Genomic DNA, 19,539 nt, shown 5'->3' on the forward strand with positions numbered 1-19,539 from the left:
AAGCGATCGACCGTGGCACCTCGAGAACGAGGCTGAATCAACTTCGAGATGGTGTGCTGTACTCCGTATTCTTAGGCATGTGGACTTGGCGACCTTTGCGTTTCCATGCGTGTGAAAACCCCCAGTGTGATCCGAATTCTCTGCACAAGGTTCAAATGCTCTGCAGCCTCGAGAAACTCGACTGGACTTCTGCATCTGTGGCCGTACTTTAATCTATCTAGATATTTGTAGGCATGCGCCCCATGGAAGAAAAAGTCCGCAGGCCTGTTCAATTGGCTTAGAGAGCGTAGTGTGTCGCCGTAGATATTGCACTAATCCCAAAATGACTCGCCGTACAAAATTACTGCCAAGTCTCCATCCATGCGCTAACCTGACAGAGTACAGTTTAGCAAGGTCGGCAACGCTACGTCTAATGATCGCGGCGGCGCGTTTCTAAGAGTATCGCTGGTAATTCACGTCCTAGGTGTTCACCTGAACGCTCGAAAAGTACGCCTCACGTTACGCAATGGCTAGGCGTCCGCGTCTCGCAGCACAAGCTGCTCAAGCCTCGATGAGTACGATCCCCGAAACGAGATGTTTGGTAGTTTCCTCTTGTTGACTGTGACAGGAACACCCATCCCAAATATATCGGACAATGAGGACGAAGACATGCCCGATGCAACTCCCGCAGATCCCAAAACACCCCAAGATGATGAAGAGGAAGAAAACGAAGGTGACGAAGAGAATCAAGACGCGGAAGATGCTCCCACCCCGTCACGAGGCTCCGAACAAGCGTCGCGCTCGGCCACCCCTCGTCGGGGCTCAGCACGACCGTCTCTACAATTTGGCCGGCGGAAACGACTAGGAAGGCCGCCAAAAAACAAACCGCCTGTGTCTGATGACGACAATAACGATGCTGGTTCAGAGATCAGCACGCCGAAACGGAGGGGAGGATTTCGCGGACATCGTGGAGGACGATGGGGAAAATCGAGAGGCGGCGGAGCGAGAACAGCTGCACCACTCGATGCGAATGGAAACCCTATGGAGATAGTCAACGATGAAGTTGAATTACCGGAAGATCCCGAAGGAGAGACCAAAGTCGATAAAAATGGCGAGCTCCTTGGTGGACGCGAATATCGAGTGCGGACATTTACCATTATGGGGAGAGATGATCGACTTTACATGCTTTCGACAGAGCCTGCTCGGTGCATTGGGTTCCGCGATTCATATTTGTTCTTTCAGAAACACCCGCATCTTTACAAGATCATTATTGACGACGACGAAAAACGAGACCTCATTGATCGAGATGTCATACCACATTCCTACAAAGGCCGCGCGATCGGTGTTGTGACTGCTCGATCTGTGTTCCGGGAGTTTGGCGCCAAGATTGTCATTGGAGGGAAGAAGGTCATAGACGACTACCAAACTCAGCAGGCACGAGAACGCGGAGATGTCGAGGGTGAGCTTGCTGTTCCTGAAGACCGGCTGCCTCCGCCCGGGGAACCCTACAACCGCAATCAATATGTCGCGTGGCATGGTGCTAGCGCCGTATATCATACCAATGCGCCCAGCATGCCGAATCAGGCAGTCAAGGCCCAGGATGCTAAACGACGCAAGATCGTTGTGACAAGTGACAATTGGATGTTGGAACACGCAAGAGAAGCAAGGTACGTGACTAAAACGTCGCGAAGGATCCCAAGCTAATTTTTACAGTCGCTTCAACTCGATGCTAGCAGCGGCGCGGAGCACCAACGTGGATGGGGTGTACGATATTCACACCAATTCAATGCACTGGCCAAGCCACATGCAACCAACTCATGCTCGATGGGACGTTGTCGATGATGAGAACGATGTCGAGAGCGCTGAGAATACATCTACGCTTCCTCGCCTGGACCCTGTCTTTGGCAGAAACTTTCGAATTCACGACCTTTGTCTTGAATCAGCTCCCGAGTCATGGCTTGGGAGGCCTGGCCCCGATGGAGATGGTGAAGGCCTGTCCACAATCCCTTCGACAGTACTAGAAGAACTGCCTGCAGATTGTCTGGTTCCTTTCGAGGAGGCCAAGGCTCGTGAAGCTAATTGGAGAAGCAAGTGGCATTCAGAGCAGGTCGGTGGCTTACGCGCACGGCTGCTGCCGTCAGTGGATTGGTATCCTAAGTGAGGGAAAGGGAGAAGAACCAGGATGACAATATCCGACTTCCCAAGCAAAGCGTCCTTATGCCCAGCACTGAGAATCGTTACTATCAGCAGCGTTTGGGGCAACTACTGGGGGCCTCTCCCCAAGAAGACGACGCGTCTTTTGGTTCCCCCAATTTAACAGCGGAGGTAATTTCTTGAGTCCTTGCGCTTTCTGCGATGCTCTCTCGGCCCATGGGGGTCTGGGACCGCATCTATGCGCTTGCCCTTTCACGATCGGGCCCTTTGTCCGGTCGGACTGAGGCACACAAAATCTTGACGCGTTGGTGCACCAACCCGACCAGGGGGTCGCGCTATTTCACAATTCAAGAAACGAAATCTCCCTGTTACGTTGTTTCAGCGACCTTGGAGCAAATCAACCACTGCAACACTAGGCGTCAAACTCGAAGTCCGGTGAGACCCGAGAAGGAGGGCGGATTGTATGCAGCAGAGAGTTGAAGCGTGACCTCGACACACGGTTGCACAACCGATGTTCGGCGGATTTCGTGGAGAAGAAGCAATCACATCGAACATGATTGGCTTCCCGGTTCTGAGTCTTAAACCACCATTTCTGCCAGCCAATGATACCTCCCCTGCCACTCCTTCAACTTCTTCGTGACGATGTAGAATTTTCTCATGTGTGGAGTAGTCTCGTGTTGCTTGCTCATGAACCGCGGCGAAGGAGTTAAGAGTGGCCGCCAAAGACGCGAAAGGTGCCGTGGTCAAGGAAACGCTTTGCTAGACCGCCCAAGTGAACCCGATGCACTTTTGTGCCAACCGAGGCTAGCAGTCTCCAACCTCAAAGGATGACTTGACCAGCATGGGGTCGGACCACGAGGATGCTTGTCATAGCTGCTTCACAGGCAAAGATGACCGTCCAGGTCTGCCGAGCTGTACCCCGTGAAGCTGTTGCTAACTAATCACTTGTCACCTGCGCCGATCTAGACTGCACGTGAGCGTCAGCAAGAGCGCACAATGATGTCGTCGTGCATGGGGAGTTCGAGGCAGTGTCAGGAATGAATCTAAATGTCGCACCGCTTACCTTAGACCGCATAAACAGTACCTGAGGTAAGCGGTGCTTATGGCATCATTGCAGCTGAAGCAACGATACACTCGATGGGCGAATCTGAGTGCATCACAACTCGGAGTTCAATACGGGTCTAGCACCACCGGTCAAGACGCTGGATGAAATCACAAAATTGTGTTAGGCAGCTGCCTGTATTGATCGGTGGTGAGACAGGGTCTTGGGTTCTCCCATTGTGATCGATGTGGCTTTTAGCAAATGCCTCCATTCGAGGACCCATTTAAACCCGGCACGTTGGGCTGCAGAAGGTAAAATCCCTGTTCTTGCCAGACGTATTGCCGAGAGAGACATACGGTACAATGGGTGGCAACCTTTAGTCACCACGAGCACTGCCGTGCCAATCTCATGGCAGAACATGAGCAGCAGACGGTGTACGAGTACTCGTACGGATACGGAGTACTGCGTTGGAAATCCATTTCATCATGATGCGTGAAATGTAACTACATCTAGCGTACTGTAGGGTGCAGTCTGAGAGATGATCCTTGGGCCCTCACCTATACGACTCCGAGTACGTCGGCTTGGATCTTCACCGTGGGCCGCGGGGGCGCAGACAGGTGATTCTGAACACTGCCAGGGAGGAGGAGCATTGGCCAACAAAACGAATGGCCATTCCTAAAAACAAAGGTCATCTTTCCACGTCTCGTTACTCCCCCATGGTCGGAGCCTTCGGTTTCGCTCGCAAGGGGCCAAGGCGGCGCTCGGACGGACCGGAGTCTTCCAGGGCGTCGTTATTGGCTGAAGATGCCCAGGCCACGCGGTGACAATCGGGTGTGTCTAAGGATTATGGAGTAATGGTTGTCATAATAATGAACAAAATGGACAAAATTCCACAGCCCACGCGAAATGGGACGGACGCGCTCAAAAGTTAGTCGGAAAGACGTGGCAAGTGCATGCATAACGGAGGCCGCAATATTTACCGAGTGAGGCGAGTGTCAATACTAATTGCAGGACCGAGTACGGAGCGGCTGTACGAGACACAGTGGTTGAAGAATGACTGAGGTGACGGACAGGGTGACAGATTCTTGCTCGCAGACTTAATGCAGTCAGTGTCTTGAATCGCCCCCTGTGGGCTGGATACCACTGCCACCCACCTGAATTTTCAGCCGCTGGATACGCAGCGAGAGTGTGTGCAAAAGCATGAGAACCACCTGGTTGGCAAGTTGCTGCTCAGGGTCTTCAAGGCCCCAACGGTTGGACTGGACTGACGGCGACGGGCTTCCTTCACTTGCTGCTAGTTGCATCGGGCTCCTGTTTTTCAGTGCCCCCTGTTGGCTGCGTCGTCTGCTCCTTTCCGAGGCGTGGTCTTCGTGCTGCAGCCACTTAACCCTGTTTGCCTCCGCTTCTAATGCGAATTGTCCCCGTTTGCAGGGCCGAGCAGGGCCCAAGGGAGCCTAGGGAGAAGCCAGGAGAGACCTGTGCCGTGCTCGTTCTCGCCGCTCCTTCGGCCTCGCCTCTGCCCATCACTGCATCAGCCATGGGCCCTCATCGCCCCCGTATCCGTACAGTCAACTAACTCTACAGTTGGGCTAGTGAGCTCAAGTTATTGTAGTAGCCTCGCCCGCCTTCGCCATCGACCCTTCCAAGCCCACCCGCTAAATCCTGACTAGACCACTCAATGACTGGGGTCCCGACTGGCTGGCTGCTGCACGTCGACATCGCTGCGCACACACACGCAGTCCTTCGCACACACTCACACACACACACACCCGCTCTCATGCTGCTGGTCCCTTTCTCCCTTCCTAATCCCGCCTCTCCAACCGCATACCGCATCATCTCTTTCTCAATTCCCTCATATGCTTTTTTCCACTCTCCTCTCTAAATCCTCTCTCCCCTCTTAACCTCAACCTCTCCTCCTTCTGTTTACATATCCTCGCGCCGGTGTTGTGTTGAGTAGTCCCTCCTCTGTTGGTGCAGCCACGATTGCTATTCCTGGCCGCCCATTGAAGGATTTTCACCCAGCCAATTTCGGACCCGGGCCCACGTCTGCCTCTTGAGTGACGACTCCTTGCGGCCAGCTTGATTGCCACAATTTCCCACCTGCACCACCGTCGCCAGGCTACCGACTTTTGGCTCTTGCTTCGCCTGTCCCAAGTCAACCTTCCCTGTCGCCCAGGCAGCCTGTGAATAGTGCTGGTGGCCAAATTGAGGTTTCTTACGACGAAGCACCTGCCCGTCACGAGCCCGGTCAGAGCATTGCACTGCGGCCGTTTCTGCTTGTTAGCGGCTGCGTTCCCTGTCCATACACTGTTCTTCTTCCGGCATTGCAGGATCTCAACCTCCGTCACCACCACCTCTCGCCCACTCCCGTTCAAAACAACAATCGCGCATCTGCTTTTTCTCTACCACGAAAAAAGGTCACAGGGCACGTTGGGTTTCGTTTGTCTGCGAGTGTCAGTGCGGATTGGTTGACACCACTTGGTATGTATTCCTCGCAGTTACTTCCCTGACCACCTACCATTTTTCAGTGCTTGCATTGAAAACCTCACTCTAACCTCACTCGCGTCTGCAGGCTACCGTATTGATAAAAAAAAGTCTTACTATTCACCGCGCCTCACACTTACGACGAGCTTTTCACTAAGTCTTGTCGAACAAAATTTAATAATCCTCATCGAAAACCTCTGCCAGAGATAACCACTGTACACATCAATCGTTTGCCGACTCATAAGTCCCATCAAGGTTCGACTTTCATCCTCTGAGATTGACTCCTTGTCATTGTCGAAGAGTGTGTTCAGCCAAAAGGATTTGTGCGCGAATACATTGTCATCCTCCATGCCCGGCTTTTGAGGTCGCAAGTCAGAACTGCTTCGAAAGCTTCGGCTTCAACGCCTAGTGCGTTGACGCAACGGAAGACAGACAGTGAGTTCCATCTGGATCGGATGTCGTTGTTCTCTTTGTTGACTCTATTGCAGGGCTCCTGGCTGTCTTCGCTTCTCCCTATTACCGATCATGCCTTCGTACCACTCTTGGGGGCCGCATGGCCAACACTCCAGACTGCCACCAACTCCTCCAGAGTATCAGAACGACTACCTCACTCCCATGAGCGCAGTCTCCGAGAGAGGCTTCTACCAACAACAGAACTACCTCCCCCGACGGTCACTATCCAGCAGAGAATATAGTGATAGGTACCAGGCACCCCCGGCATACACTGCTCAACAACCCCTGGCTAGTCAAGTCGCTCGTCTAGGACATGCCCAAGGAACCCAGGAATACCCTTATCCTCAAGCATACCCTCAGACGGCTGCACAATATGGGTATGCTCCCGTTGGTGCACCCGTCTTGCCGCCTATCCGTGTCGGCGACTCAATGGATTTCTCTGGGCACTTCACCCAGCAATCCGCTGAATCAAGCCTCAAGGAAGAGAAGCCGACTGGAGGGGTTGCGCAACATCTTGACTATGACATGGATCTGATGTCGAACTTTGTTGCCGAAATGTCCCAGAAACTGTAAGTATAAATCTTGCAAAGATACTCATCAACTTGAGACTGACATTTCATCCAGGGTTGCACCGGAATCCTCTCCGTCCTCCCAATTTCGGAAATACGTCTCGCAGATACTGTCATCAACTCGACTGCCAAGCTCCACCATCATGTTGGGTCTCTTTTATCTAGCTTCTCGTATGAGCCAGCTCAACGAACGAGGCCAGTCAACATCATCCTCCGGCACTGTCTATCGCATGCTCACCACCTGCCTCCTCCTTGGTAGCAAATTCCTTGACGACAACACATTTCAAAACAGATCATGGGCTGAAGTCAGTAGCATCCCTGTTCAAGAGCTCAATGTGATGGAAATCCAATGGCTCACCGACTTCAACTGGGAGATTCACGGTATGATGTACGATAAAGAGGAGGGTTTCTTCATGTGGGTAGAGCATTGGCATGCCTACGAAGAAAAGGCTCAGCTTGCCAAAGCGAAAGAGTTGCAGAAACTGGCTCCAATCGAGACCAACATTCGCCGCAGTCGATCTCTGCACAGCCAACCACTGATGTCTCCGGAAGGACCCATTCCACCTCAATACCAACAAGGCTCGCAGTACGATACCCGCTGGGTTCAACCATACATCTCCGAGTATTCACCGCCGTCTGCACCACATAGCGGACCTGCAACACCTGACTATTACACTCCGTCATGGTCGTACACGCCTACAAGTGCCTCCTTTGGCCGCCAGTCATATCACTCCAACACCGCCTCAGCATACGCTGCACAACGTAGTCAACTCCCATCTTGGGGCCATACGTATGGCTATGCAAGCATCACGCCAAGTTGGATGGCGCACGGCCATGGTCTGCACGCAAAGCAGTCAGATTATTACTTCAGTCATACCGGATACCCACTGCAGACTGTGGTCGGTTAAATCGTTCCACAACGTTGCTGCGTTTAGCGCACTTTCATTTCGCGGGACAAAAGTTCAGTGCTTATACCGTTTCTTCGGTCTTGTTTTATCACCGTCAGTTATCCTTGGAGGACTCTATATGACACCAGAGAGAATCAAGGATTTTGGTCTGGCGGTCCTTCTTTACGACTCGAAATCTCTCTAATCGAGCCCACATATGACGACCTTTTACGATGCTGTACCTTCCAGTCTTTCATTCTTCGGCATTTAAACAGCGAGCAAACTTCCTTTCTTCCAGTGATAGAGCACGGGTTTCATTCTTTCCACATACATTCATGATGGGTGGGTGATATCAGGAGCTTCAGGGGAAGGCAAAAGTCTAAAAAAAGTTCCGGGCTCCAGAGTCGGTTGGTTGGCGTTATGGGTTAGTGACAACAATGTTACGCATCGGGTTTTTCTTTTCCAGCACAAGCACAGCTCATATATTTGTTCAACAGTCCCTGTTCCTTTGACAGCGAGGCACGATGAGAATGGACGGTGGGAGGGCACGGTGGGATCATTGCTTGCTTCTTGCTTGCTGATTCCGTGATTCTTCTAGTTAGCTATGTGAAATGAGACGGCGAGTTGGCTGAGGTGGCTTCCTGGCGCAAGAAGAGATTTGATATATACCTCGAGTGTCTGACAAACGTCAAGGTCTGCGTGACAAGGACATGGGACGCACCTAGAAACGGCAGTGCCAGCAGAAGACGGGTTCCACAGAACATGTTGGTCATTCTTTTGGAGGGACCTTCTGTCCACTTCATGCGCTGGCAGGGTTTGATGCATTCATTCGGCGGGCTTATACCCCTTGATAGATTTATTGCTATGGCTTTTGCACAAGACTACGAGAAAGAACAAAATAAAGATTGATTAAACAGCGTCAAAAACATGGAAACTTCTATGATATTCATCTCTGAAAGATCAATAACTGTAGCCGCCTCTTAAAACACTGCAGATGGTGCGGAGTATGGAGAATTACATACGCTGACAGTCAGGCTGATGAGGCTCAGGCTGCGACGAGTGACGCGGTGAACCAGTGCCAAGGCCGGGCTGTCTCGCTGCGGTGTCGCCTCGCCTGCTTGTCGACGAGCTTCCATTTACGGATATGTAATCCAATCCGAACACCTCAAAGACCCTCCAAACACCTTTTACGACACTTGCATCGTTCATTCATCTCGGCGGAACTCCTGGACTCTACTCTTCCATCTACCACTATTGTCCATCGCACCACCTTGCCCTACCGTAGCCAGCTCCTGACAGCCCCCCCCTGCGAACATGTCTACATTGGAAGATCTCGATGATCTGGAACGCGATCAGAAGGAGCAGAAGAAGGATGGCGACGACAAGGACAAGAAACCTCCGACGGATGGTGATTCCAAAGATGCTGAGATGAAAGATGCCGAAGCAGAGAAGAAAGATGAAGAAGAGGAATACATTGATTCGGAAATCCTTCAATCTAGTACAAGAGATATCATCAATCGGCGGCGGTTACTAGAAAACGAATTGAAAATCCTGAAGAGCGAGTTTCAACGCTTGAAGCATGAAGAGACGACGATGAAGGACAAGATCAAGGACAACCTTGACAAGATCGAGAACAACAGGTAGGTGATATTCAAAGTGCTAAGTGTAAACATATCTAACATTTCCTGTGAAAGACAATTACCGTACCTTGTGGGCAACGTCGTCGAACTCCTCGACCTGGACGTAGAAGCAGAGGCTGCAGAAGAAGGGGCGAACATCGATCTCGACGCAACACGGGTGGGCAAGTCGGCAGTCATCAAGACAAGCACTCGGCAAACGATCTTCCTCCCTCTGATCGGACTCGTCGACCACAATAAGCTGAAACCAGCGGATCTTATTGGCGTCAACAAGGATTCATATCTAGTCCTCGATACGCTGCCTGCGGAGTACGATTCAAGAGTCAAGGCCATGGAAGTCGATGAGAAGCCCACCGAAAAATACACAGATGTAGGAGGTTTGGACAAGCAGATTGAGGAGCTTGTCGAGGCTGTGGTTTGGCCAATGAAGGAAGCGGAGAGATTCAAAAAGATTGGCATCAAGGCTCCGAAGGGTGTGTTGCGAGTCACTGTATGCATACTTGACCTGCTAATCTTGGCTTAGGTGCTTTGATGTACGGACCGCCTGGTACAGGCAAGACCCTTCTTGCTCGAGCATGCGCTGCCCAGACCAACGCGACCTTCCTCAAGCTCGCCGGTCCTCAGCTTGTGCAGATGTTCATCGGTGATGGTGCCAAGCTTGTTCGAGATTGTTTCGCTCTCGCCAAAGAGAAGGCTCCTTCGATCATTTTCATTGACGAACTTGATGCTGTAGGAACGAAGCGTTTTGATTCAGAAAAGAGTGGTGACCGAGAAGTACAACGGACAATGTTGGAACTGCTCAATCAGCTTGACGGTTTCGCTTCGGATGAGCGGATTAAGGTGTTAGCTGCCACGAACAGAGTCGATGTACTCGATCCCGCACTGCTCCGATCTGGCCGACTGGACAGAAAGATTGAATTTCCTCTTCCCAACGAGGAATCGAGAGCGCAGATTCTGCGTATCCATTCCAGAAAGATGACTGTCGACGAGGGAAATATCAATTGGAACGAACTTGCCCGGTCGACGGACGAGATGGGAGGAGCGCAGTTGAAAGCTGTTTGTGTCGAAGCAGGTATGATCGCCCTTCGTAAGGGTCAGAGCAAGTTAGTCCATGAAAACTATGTGGACGCTATCGCCGAGGTGATGGCGAAGAAGAAGGACACGTAAGTCGAATCCCCTTCTCTGTGTTGATTGTTAGAGACTAACATTGGCAGTGTCAATTTCTACGCATAATCGCTTTCGACTTGCGGTTTACCCAAAGGACGGCGAAGTCCTGGCTTGTACACAAAATAGCATAGGCATGTATGGCGTCTAGATAGATCATGGTGGCCACAGGTCATTCATAATTCGCGGCCATGCTGGGCGAACTCTTGGGCAGCTACAGTACGCCAATAAACCCAGTTTGCATGTACTGTAACATTGGTCTCAGAACGCAGTTGAAGATGCCCCCAGCTTCCTGCATTTGCCCTTTGTGCCAATGTACTTTTGGACGGTGCTTTCCTTTCTATATATTTACAGTCTACCATTGAGTGAGCTTCGACCGAGGTGCAACGCTTGCATAGTGCTCGCCTATAAGTCCAACTCTCCTCGCAGGGTCTGGAGACATTGATAGGTGCGTGGACCGTGTGCCGTCAGTACCGCTGTCTCTGTCACCGTCCACTCGCTCAGATGTATTGGCCAAAGTCAAACGCCACGGAACCACTTCCAAGTTTCTTGCTGCGACACGTTCCAACTCTGCGCCGGACAACATCTGACACCCAAGTGATTCTTTCAAAAGTCTACAGTAGGTAGGTATGGAGTACTGACTGATATGTTGGCATGCAGCCCATGGCCCATGGCGAGCTGGACTCTAGCTCATCTCTCGCTTGCTTTGCTCGCCAAAGTCCCCTTGGTTTCTTTCTTTGGTCCAACTTCGTTCGACGACTGAGCTGTCCTGCCTTGCCCTGCACGATCAATGCGATGCCCTAGACCGCGCGATAGTTTGTGCCTTTTAACTGTTGTTCGCTACATCGTCGCCGGCTGAAGTGTCACCGTGCAAAAAGGATTTACTTCTCGATCTGTCATATCCACACCAGTCGTCAAATGGTCTTTCGATCCCGGGATCTGGCTGATGGAAAGTATCGTCCTACGCTTGCGCGCGGTACCGGTACCTTCCTGTGACATGGACTGTAGGACACAGACAGAGCTTGCTCTCATCTATCATGCCACCGCGACACTTGTTTCCTTTCTTCACTGAGAGGAACTCGAAGAGGGACACAGCAGCCACCCGATCGAGATTGCTACCTCTCCAAAGGCAGCAATACGATGCGGTAAATTCAATCCCGAGAACATTGACGGCCAGGAGCAATTGGAGAAAGTTGCCCAGTCCGATCTTTGATCTGGTTTTGCAACAGATCAAAGAACTGCATTTCGCCGCTGAGTCGTCATCATGTGCGACCTGCTTCATGAGAGACCTTTGTGCGCTACAACGAACCTGCAAAGCATGGTTCTCTGATGCTCAACGTACACTGTAATCCTCCCTTCGGCAGAAGCCTTGCAAGGTCTGGGTTCTGATTTCACACAGGTATACACATATCGAGCTTGTTGGGCAGGATGATCCTCGCATGCTGCGGAAATGGAGATTGTCGCGATCAGCCCGCCTGATCAGACTTCGGGCTACTCTGCGAGCAAGGCCTCGAGTTGCTGTCCTGGTCAGAACGCTCCGGGTCGAAGATCCTCACATACCTCTGTATCATCCTAATGATGATCCTAATCCCGAGTACGACGCCTACCTCTGCACATTGGCATCGGTCATCATGGCATGTCCGAACCTCGAGGCATTGTTGGGCTTCACGCCCTTCTACAACCATACCTTTGATCGGCTCACACATGCACTCTCGACAAGAACGAAACTCCGCCACCATGTGTGGATCATCGCAGAGAATGAGGACGTACAAGAACGAAGTCAGAAACAACTTCCTCCATGCCTCTTGGACACCCAGCAGACCTTTGAATTCCTACTCTACCACGACCGGTGGCTGCAGCTGGAGACGCTGATGCTTTGCTCTCCTGGGGGGTTTGGTGTCGTTGAGCATGAGCTCTTTGTCGAGGTTCTCCATACTCTGCCTTCACTCAAGAATCTCTGCGTCTCTTCCTTTGACGTCGACGATTTTGATGATAGGACCATGCTGTCTCTACCTTCGCTCATGTCGTTGCGACTCGAGGAATGCTTCGGAGTGACTGATTCTGGGTTGACACGCTGGGCCGGATCTCCGAGGGCAGCCATGATCGAACGGCTTTCACTGATACACCAGAACGTGACAAATCTGCTGACCTTGTCTAAAGTGTTGGCTAGTCTTGATAACCTGAAAAGATTTAGTCTTGTCCAGGTCGACGTTGTCCCAACACTGTCGGAGGACACGAATGCCGTGGTTTTCCAGCCGATCATGGCGTCCATGAGCTTGGAGTTCCTGCACTGGGATGTAGTATGCACCCTGGGGCGACGGGAGCCGGCTATGAGCGAAAGCAGTGATTTGTGGCGGCATCATGAATACCCTGAACCAAACACGACTGCCATCCTTACGCCAAACGACCATTTGGCCTTGTCGATTGTTCACAGTGGCTTTCCAGTACTTACCAAGCTTCGGGCGCCACGCGATACATCACCCCTTGGAGTTCTTCAATCAGTTTGTCAGCCTTCTTCGGCTCCACATGCAGCTGCGTTGCGACGTGAACGCATATACCCAGCATCAGGACGGGAGTGGGTTGAAAACTCCTTGCGGTCAGCAAGACTGCGAGCAAAGTCCATTGCTAGGGCATCACCCACAGAACAATGGGGTTTCAACAGGGTTAATCAAGTTGATGTACCGCACCACCTGGTACCTTTCACGGATTGTGATGATCCTCGAAAGTACTCGGACAAAGAAGTGCTCTTTGAAAGTCAAGAAAACAACGAGACTTTTTCCTGGGGTGATGGTGAGTGTTGTTGTGAACGCACTCTGCAAAGCGGCTGCATTTGTAGTGCCGTTATTGACCTAGGCAATCGTGGCACTCTTCTTCCTCTTCCTCCTACACCTCCACCACGACATCCTCTGCGAACCAGATTTGGCTCCTTGAACCGCGCTGCTCGGGCGAGGCGGGATCCTGATGAAGACAAAGGTCCTACTGCATCCCGAGACATCCACGTCCCGCCGACACGGCCTCCACGACCTGTTTTCTACCTTGAGCCAGATCTGCCGGGACATGAAGATAATGGAGGCTTGGTAGGCTGGGCTGAGCTTCTGGGGGTCAACGAGAAGGCGAAGTCGAGGGACCGCTCCCTCAAGAGCGCGTCGGCATGCAAGCGCATCCAGCCGGACGTCATGCAAGAAGGTGAGGATGAAAGTGTAGGCACGTGCACCGGCGGTACCTGGACCAGGACGGGCCGAGCGCATGGTGGTGGGAGCCAAAGTCTCGATATGGCAGGTGGCAGCAGGAGCGGTAGTCTGAGATCCTCACGGTTTGACGGCGACCAGAGCCTCGAGTCGAAGTGGAAATTGGCCAGGAAGGGCAAGGGCACTCGTTGCAGCGTTGGTGGCAGCAGGAGCAGTCAAAAATCGAGGTCCAGCTTGTCTCTGACGTCGGCTTCGAAGGGTGGTGAGTGGAACTTGCCACGAAAACAAAGCCGGATCGACGGGAATAGACATGTCGCGAGACCGCACGGGAAGAAGGGTGTGTTTGTGACGGTCGATGACTTCTTCTGACTGATGGACTGATCGAACTGAGGGATAAATGGATGAACAGGACTTCACTGGTATTGGCCAAAGCCTAGATGTATGTACCGGTACTACGGCATGTGCGTATTTAGATAGGAACATAGCATGGTCTGTATGATACAAGGCCTTAAAAACTCGCATCCCAATTATCACCTATGTACTCCGTATAAACAACTTACAACTGCTAATTGATGGGATCCACAAAATGCAAATGTTCCTCTGCTGTCGTTATTATTTAGTCGTACCTGTTACAACTTTGCAATCCTCTCGAATTCAGACAAAGTGTACTCGTACACCTTCGCCGCTGCACCTTGTTCTCTCAGCTTTTTGAGGTCGGCATTCCCGCCGTTTTCGACGACGCTCGTGTCTTCAGCGACGATGTACGCGCCACTGCCCTGCACGCCGTCACTGCCCTGCTGGATCAGGGTCCCTTCGGCTGCACCTACCGCGTCGGGTGGGAGTCGTCGGAAGCGGCCGTTGGTCGCGGCGAAGAGGACGCGTTCCCCGACCTCGCCGGAGCTGTGGCCGATGATCCTGACGACGGTTTTGGCAATGTAGTCCCAGAACCAGCGGACGAGGAAGTTGGACCCCTCGGTGCGCAGGCTGGTGCCCGCGACCAGGCCCGGGAACAGGTGGATGAAGACGATGTGCTCATTGCCGGGCTGCTTGGCCAGGTGCTCGAGGAACAGCGTCGTGAGGGATCCTGAGGCGCCCATGGCGTACGACATGCTGTACGTCTCCGGTTTGGTCATGGCGAGGTCCGAGAGGTCCAGCGGGCCTTCCTGCCCGGCGCCCAGCACGCTGACGAAGCGCGGCGACCGCGCCCGCCGGAGCAGAGGGAGCAGCGTCACGAGCATCCGCATCCGGCCGTGGAAGCGCACCGCCGTCACCCGGTCCAGACCCTCGGGCGTGAAGTCGGCCGTCGACCGGAACGAGAAGAAGCCCTGCGACTCGATCAGGAGGTCCAGGTGCGGTGCGCGAGACGCGATTTGTTCCGCCGCCTGCTGCGCGCTGCGCACCGAGCTGAGGTCCTCGGCCACGATGGCGTGGAGCGTCGCCCCCGCGTTGAGCGGCTGCACTTGGGCGATGAGTTGGGAGAGGCGAGACGCGTCGCGGCCCACGATGAAGATTGTCGGGTTGGTCGTGTGTTTGAGGAGTGCTTCGACCGTCGAGAGGCCTATGCCTGCCGTGGCCCCGACGAATGCCGCGATGAGTCCCGAGCCAGCTGAGGCAAGGGACGTGTTGTTGAGTAGAATGTCGGATTTGGAGACCATGATGTGTGAGATGTGGATAGATTGGGGACGAGGTTGGGTCGGATATGTGGTGGTGGTGGTGGTGGTGGTGGTGGTGGTGGTGGTGGTGGTGGTGGTGGCCAGTAGATGTTGAAGGTTGCTGGTGTTTTGTTCTGTCTGGTGAGGATCGAAGGAGTTTCCTGTTTCCTGTTTCCTGTTTCCTGTTTCCTGTTTCTGTTGCTGCTTGTTAGATGTAAATGTGTTGAGTGTTGTGAGTGTCTTGTGAGTCCGAAGTCTTGAGGGTCAGGGCAGTAGTCAATGCAATATATATACGACAATCCGACCTTTGACTGGGCCTTGAAGACGTGCTCGTATTCTGCGGCTGTCCGTACGAACTAGAAGCGAGAGAGATCGAGTACCCCGGGCTTACCAATATTACTCAGCCATTGCTGGAGTCGGGCTGAAAGAACACATTGACCCCGGAGACTTTGTTATCTTGCCCAACTTTACTCTATCGCGAATGGCACTTTCACGGTCTGAAGTCGGTGTTTCGGACAGCAGGGAAATGTTAGAGAAGTCGCTTGGCAAGAGAGCAACAGAATAGGGAATCAAGTTGCTTCCGTAAGCAGGAGGGATTGACATCATGGATTATGCTGTGTTGGTCGTTCCTCGGCCTCATGTAATGCCGACTTCTGCCAACATTAGATAATCGACAATCCGGCACTATTCGACTCTGCTCTACTACTGGGTACTCTCTGTGTACTGCGCAGACGTCTGTTGGCGTTCGCCAGCCAAGTAAGTGCCCCATCCCTGTACATCTGAGATACGAGGATGCTGCTAAACTGCAAACCAGCATCCCGAGCAAACTCCTCTCGTCTACCACAATCTCTCCCAGGTCCTCCTCACAATATTCATGTTCGCAAGTCTCTTTCTCTCGTATTCGCCCAATCCACCTTCTTCCCAGTGTCGACATTCTGCGTCGATTTCTGCCTTTCCACTGTAGATATCGGCGGTCTTGGGATCTTGAAACTTGGTGCGCTTGAACATCTTCCAAACGCCGAAAACAACGATGCCGTACGCGAGCCCGAAATAGCTTGTGACAAAGCCTTCAGTGCTCCATGGTACGAAAACATCGAATCCAATGAATAACATGGTCACACTGCCAATTCCGATGGCAAAGTATGCCGAGTACGGAGCAAGCGGTGCCTTGTAAGGTAAGGAATTCCGGTCGATGCCTTGTGCTTTCAACGCTCGGAACCAGCCAATGAATGTCCAAAGCATGCTTGTGTATACGAGAATAAAGGCAATGGTGGTCAGGGACACAAACCAGTAAAACACCGTCACCGCTGAATCCGAAGCTACCAAGAAGGTAATGCAACTGATCAAAGTGACGGTTGCCACGCTGTAGATTGGCACCCCGGACTTGGTGCACTTCATGAAGATCTTGGGTGCCTGGCCATCTCGTGCGAGCGAGTACAGCGTACGACTAGTCGAGTACAGGTAGGCGTTTCCACAAGACCATCCGGACAGCAAGATGAGGACGTTGATGAATCCCGGAAGACCGGAGATGGCCAAGTTTTCGATACCGATGACCCAGGGGGACGCCGCAGAACCTGCCAAGCCGTCCTCAAGCGCCCCTATCAAACGAGCATCTCGAGAGGAGCAGATGATGCCGACGCAAAAGACTCCGAGGATATAAAAGCCGACTAATCGGTAGAAGACAAGCCGTGCCACTCGAGGAACTGTACGGCGAGGGTTCTGGATCTCTCCGGCGGCCAAGGCGATCAAATCAGGTCCGGAAATGGTAAATGCGGCATATCTGACCACCGACCACCAACCCAGGAATCGACCCGTCACACCGGTGCCGTAGTACTCATGCATGGCGAGCCCGTGTTTCCAATAGCGGAATCCATAGGCGTCATGTTTTGGGTTGCCTCCTACCATGGTGATAAAGGTGAGAAGGCATAATCCAATCAGCAGAAGGATCTTGGTGGACGCCATGATGAATTCAGATTCGCCATACCACCTAGCAGGTTTTCAGCAGGGCGATCGACTGGTTGTGACGGAGACAGACTGCGACTTACTTGACAGCGACAATGTTCAACAAGAAGCATACCACCATACACATTGCAACCCATGCCGCCGGGTTGACCTTGTCAGCTGGTTCCCAATACTGCATCACGGTAGCCACGGCTGAGTATTCTGTGCACACAAGCATTTGTCCACCAAAGTAGTAAGTCCAGCCCTGTCAAGCGGTCAGACGAAGATTTCTCAAGCATCGGACTTCCGAGGGGGACTCATTTCGTACCATGGCAAATCCCAATGAAGGATCGACGTATCGAGCGGCAAGTTCGAAAATGTTGCCTTTGACAGGAAGCCAGGCGATCATCTCGGCGACACACAAGTAGCAAGGCCAAATGAACAAGAGACCCCAGACTGGGTTGAGAGTGAGTTAGCTTGCTCGTTCACAGAGGACGATTGAAAACGAAAACAACAAGGGCCGAGCGTACAGAGATAGCCGAGAAGCAGACTCAGTGGACCAGTTCGATGGAGACTACCGCCGATGCCGACGAAAAGGCCAGTACCGATGCTCCCTCCGATAGCCATGACCTGGACATGACGAGGACTGAGGCCTCTTTTGATTGTTCTGTACTTTTCCCACTCGGCATTGCTAAGACGCCTCTCAAAGACATCACCTTGCTCCTCAGGCGCAGTCTCGGTGACTGGATCTCCACCCTCTTGGGTCGTCTTGACATCGGGGTCGGCGCCCATTGTGGTGATCGTGAGGTTCTTTTGTATTGTTTCACCCTCTCGTCTTCAAGAAAGAGCTAAGGGGATGCAATGTAAAGTCTGCGTATGAGACTGGGGTCAAACCGAACTGGGAGACAAGAGAAGCAGAAAGCCACCACTTGTACAAAGACGATCCAGCGAACACGATTCACAGTAACGAGGGAATGAACGTCTATATATACCCAGATACGATGAAGTGTGGTCGCTTTGCCATGCCCATGCCTATGCATTACATCCGCGCGACTGTCTAGGTACGGCATAATATCTACCTGCCAACCAACCCTACGGCATCGAGTAACTTATTGAGTTTAGAAATCCTCCACTCTCAGCAGGGGACCGGCTATGCACAATAGGCGAGACCAAACTTTCAAGATAAGGAACCGACATTTTACATACCCAGGTAGGTACATGTGAGGAGAAGCGCAAGACAAGAAGGAGTCAGCGGAGGGGGGCTGCGTTTGGCCACGAGGTTAATCGAGACCACTCGATCGGCATAAAATTGCATTTACGAAAGTGCCCAAGACGTTGCAGCACCACAAAGATTAGGTGTTGTATGCTGACTAGCGCATGCAAATCATCCAAGGTGATCGAGCGACGGTGGCGGAGTCTAGAGACGCCAGAACGCCTTGAACGGTGAGCTGCTGGACTTATCTCGATCCTCCAACAGGGCACCGTATCGGACCGAGGACTGATAACTCTGCTTAACAATGTCGAAAATCTATCCCGTATCATACATATTGCTCTTGCCTTCGAACAGTTGTGTCCTGGACATTGCGGTCTACGGAGTACCATTTCTCAAGGGGTTTTTTTTTTTTGGAAAATCTTTAACATTGTCCACCATCGAGGCGCGGCGAGTGCGTCGATGATCAGAGCCCCGATACGAAGTGCATATCTCCCTCCCCCCGTAGGAGACCTTTACACGGAGATGGTCGTTAGCAGTAGCACCCGCCCCCGCGACCGTCACTAGTCAATAAGCGTTGCTCCGTACATAGCTACCTACCTATAACTGCCTGTCTAAGTTGTAATCTGCGTACTAGAGCTGGGTTAGTTAGTTGGATGGTTTGTCGTGCGGGCGTAGATAAGGAAGACTTGTTCGTTGACTGAGCATCTCTGGTCTACTGTACGTTTATAATCGGGCCGCTCAAAGGGGGAAGGGGGGGCAGGAAAGGAGGTTGAATAAAGGATTCTTGGAGAAATGTGCCTCCGTCCCATACCCAACTTGGGTCTCTGAACCCGTTGGCGGTGATGGGAGTCGAGCGAATCCGTGATGTTCCCCGATGATAACTTGTTACTGTGCAAAAAAAAGGTACTAACACACTACGGTACAGGTGAGAGGAATGCCTAGAAACCGCCAAGCAGGACCGTTCGATCTTGTCGTGCTGTTTCTTTTACCTGTCTGGGCGTAAGCGTGAAGCGTGAAGCCCGTCAAACCGGGCAAAACAAGAGATAAGGGTAGTTAGTACTCCTTTTATGTACTTTATGGGGATTGGCGTCCCGGGCAATCAATCGATTACAGTAGAGCCCGGTACGTAGAGACCGCTGATAGCGCTCATTTGCCGACCCGGGTCAGAGGTGTGGA

The 19,539-nt window shown here is 52.3% G+C and overlaps 6 protein-coding genes across 6 annotated transcripts; 4 read left to right on the forward strand and 2 right to left on the reverse strand.

Annotated features, from left to right (window-relative positions):
- Positions 1-573: 573 nt before the first annotated feature.
- On the forward strand, positions 574-2,140 carry PV08_11390 (uncharacterized protein; the record flags this gene model as incomplete). The annotated part of the gene is made up of 2 exons (XM_016385698.1): positions 574-1,646; positions 1,693-2,140. 2 exons carry the CDS (start codon positions 574-576, stop codon positions 2,138-2,140), a joined length of 1,521 nt encoding a protein of 506 aa, XP_016230642.1.
- Positions 2,141-6,184: 4,044 nt separating this feature from the next.
- PV08_11391 (uncharacterized protein) lies at positions 6,185-7,589 on the forward strand (the record flags this gene model as incomplete). The annotated part of the gene is made up of 2 exons (XM_016385699.1): positions 6,185-6,681; positions 6,737-7,589. 2 exons carry the CDS (start codon positions 6,185-6,187, stop codon positions 7,587-7,589), a joined length of 1,350 nt encoding a protein of 449 aa, XP_016230643.1.
- A 1,293-nt stretch (positions 7,590-8,882) lies between these two features.
- On the forward strand, positions 8,883-10,438 carry PV08_11392 (26S protease regulatory subunit 6A; the record flags this gene model as incomplete). Its single annotated transcript, XM_016385700.1, has 4 exons — positions 8,883-9,208; positions 9,263-9,678; positions 9,729-10,368; positions 10,420-10,438. The coding sequence occupies 4 exons, from the start codon at positions 8,883-8,885 to the stop codon at positions 10,436-10,438; spliced, it is 1,401 nt and encodes a 466-aa protein (XP_016230644.1).
- A 968-nt stretch (positions 10,439-11,406) lies between these two features.
- Positions 11,407-13,926, forward strand: PV08_11393 (uncharacterized protein; the record flags this gene model as incomplete). The annotated part of the gene is made up of 2 exons (XM_016385701.1): positions 11,407-11,714; positions 11,769-13,926. 2 exons carry the CDS (start codon positions 11,407-11,409, stop codon positions 13,924-13,926), a joined length of 2,466 nt encoding a protein of 821 aa, XP_016230645.1.
- A 260-nt stretch (positions 13,927-14,186) lies between these two features.
- On the reverse strand, positions 14,187-15,212 carry PV08_11394 (uncharacterized protein; the record flags this gene model as incomplete). The annotated part of the gene is made up of 1 exon (XM_016385702.1): positions 14,187-15,212. The coding sequence occupies one exon, from the start codon at positions 15,210-15,212 to the stop codon at positions 14,187-14,189; it is 1,026 nt and encodes a 341-aa protein (XP_016230646.1).
- An 834-nt stretch (positions 15,213-16,046) lies between these two features.
- PV08_11395 (uncharacterized protein) lies at positions 16,047-17,942 on the reverse strand (the record flags this gene model as incomplete). The annotated part of the gene is made up of 4 exons (XM_016385703.1): positions 16,047-17,196; positions 17,255-17,415; positions 17,479-17,606; positions 17,681-17,942. The coding sequence occupies 4 exons, from the start codon at positions 17,940-17,942 to the stop codon at positions 16,047-16,049; spliced, it is 1,701 nt and encodes a 566-aa protein (XP_016230647.1).
- Between the last annotated feature and the right edge of the window lie 1,597 nt (positions 17,943-19,539).

The sequence above is a fragment of the Exophiala spinifera genome, assembly GCF_000836115.1.
Source record: "Exophiala spinifera strain CBS 89968 unplaced genomic scaffold supercont1.9, whole genome shotgun sequence".
NCBI classification, from domain to species: domain Eukaryota; kingdom Fungi; phylum Ascomycota; class Eurotiomycetes; order Chaetothyriales; family Herpotrichiellaceae; genus Exophiala; species Exophiala spinifera.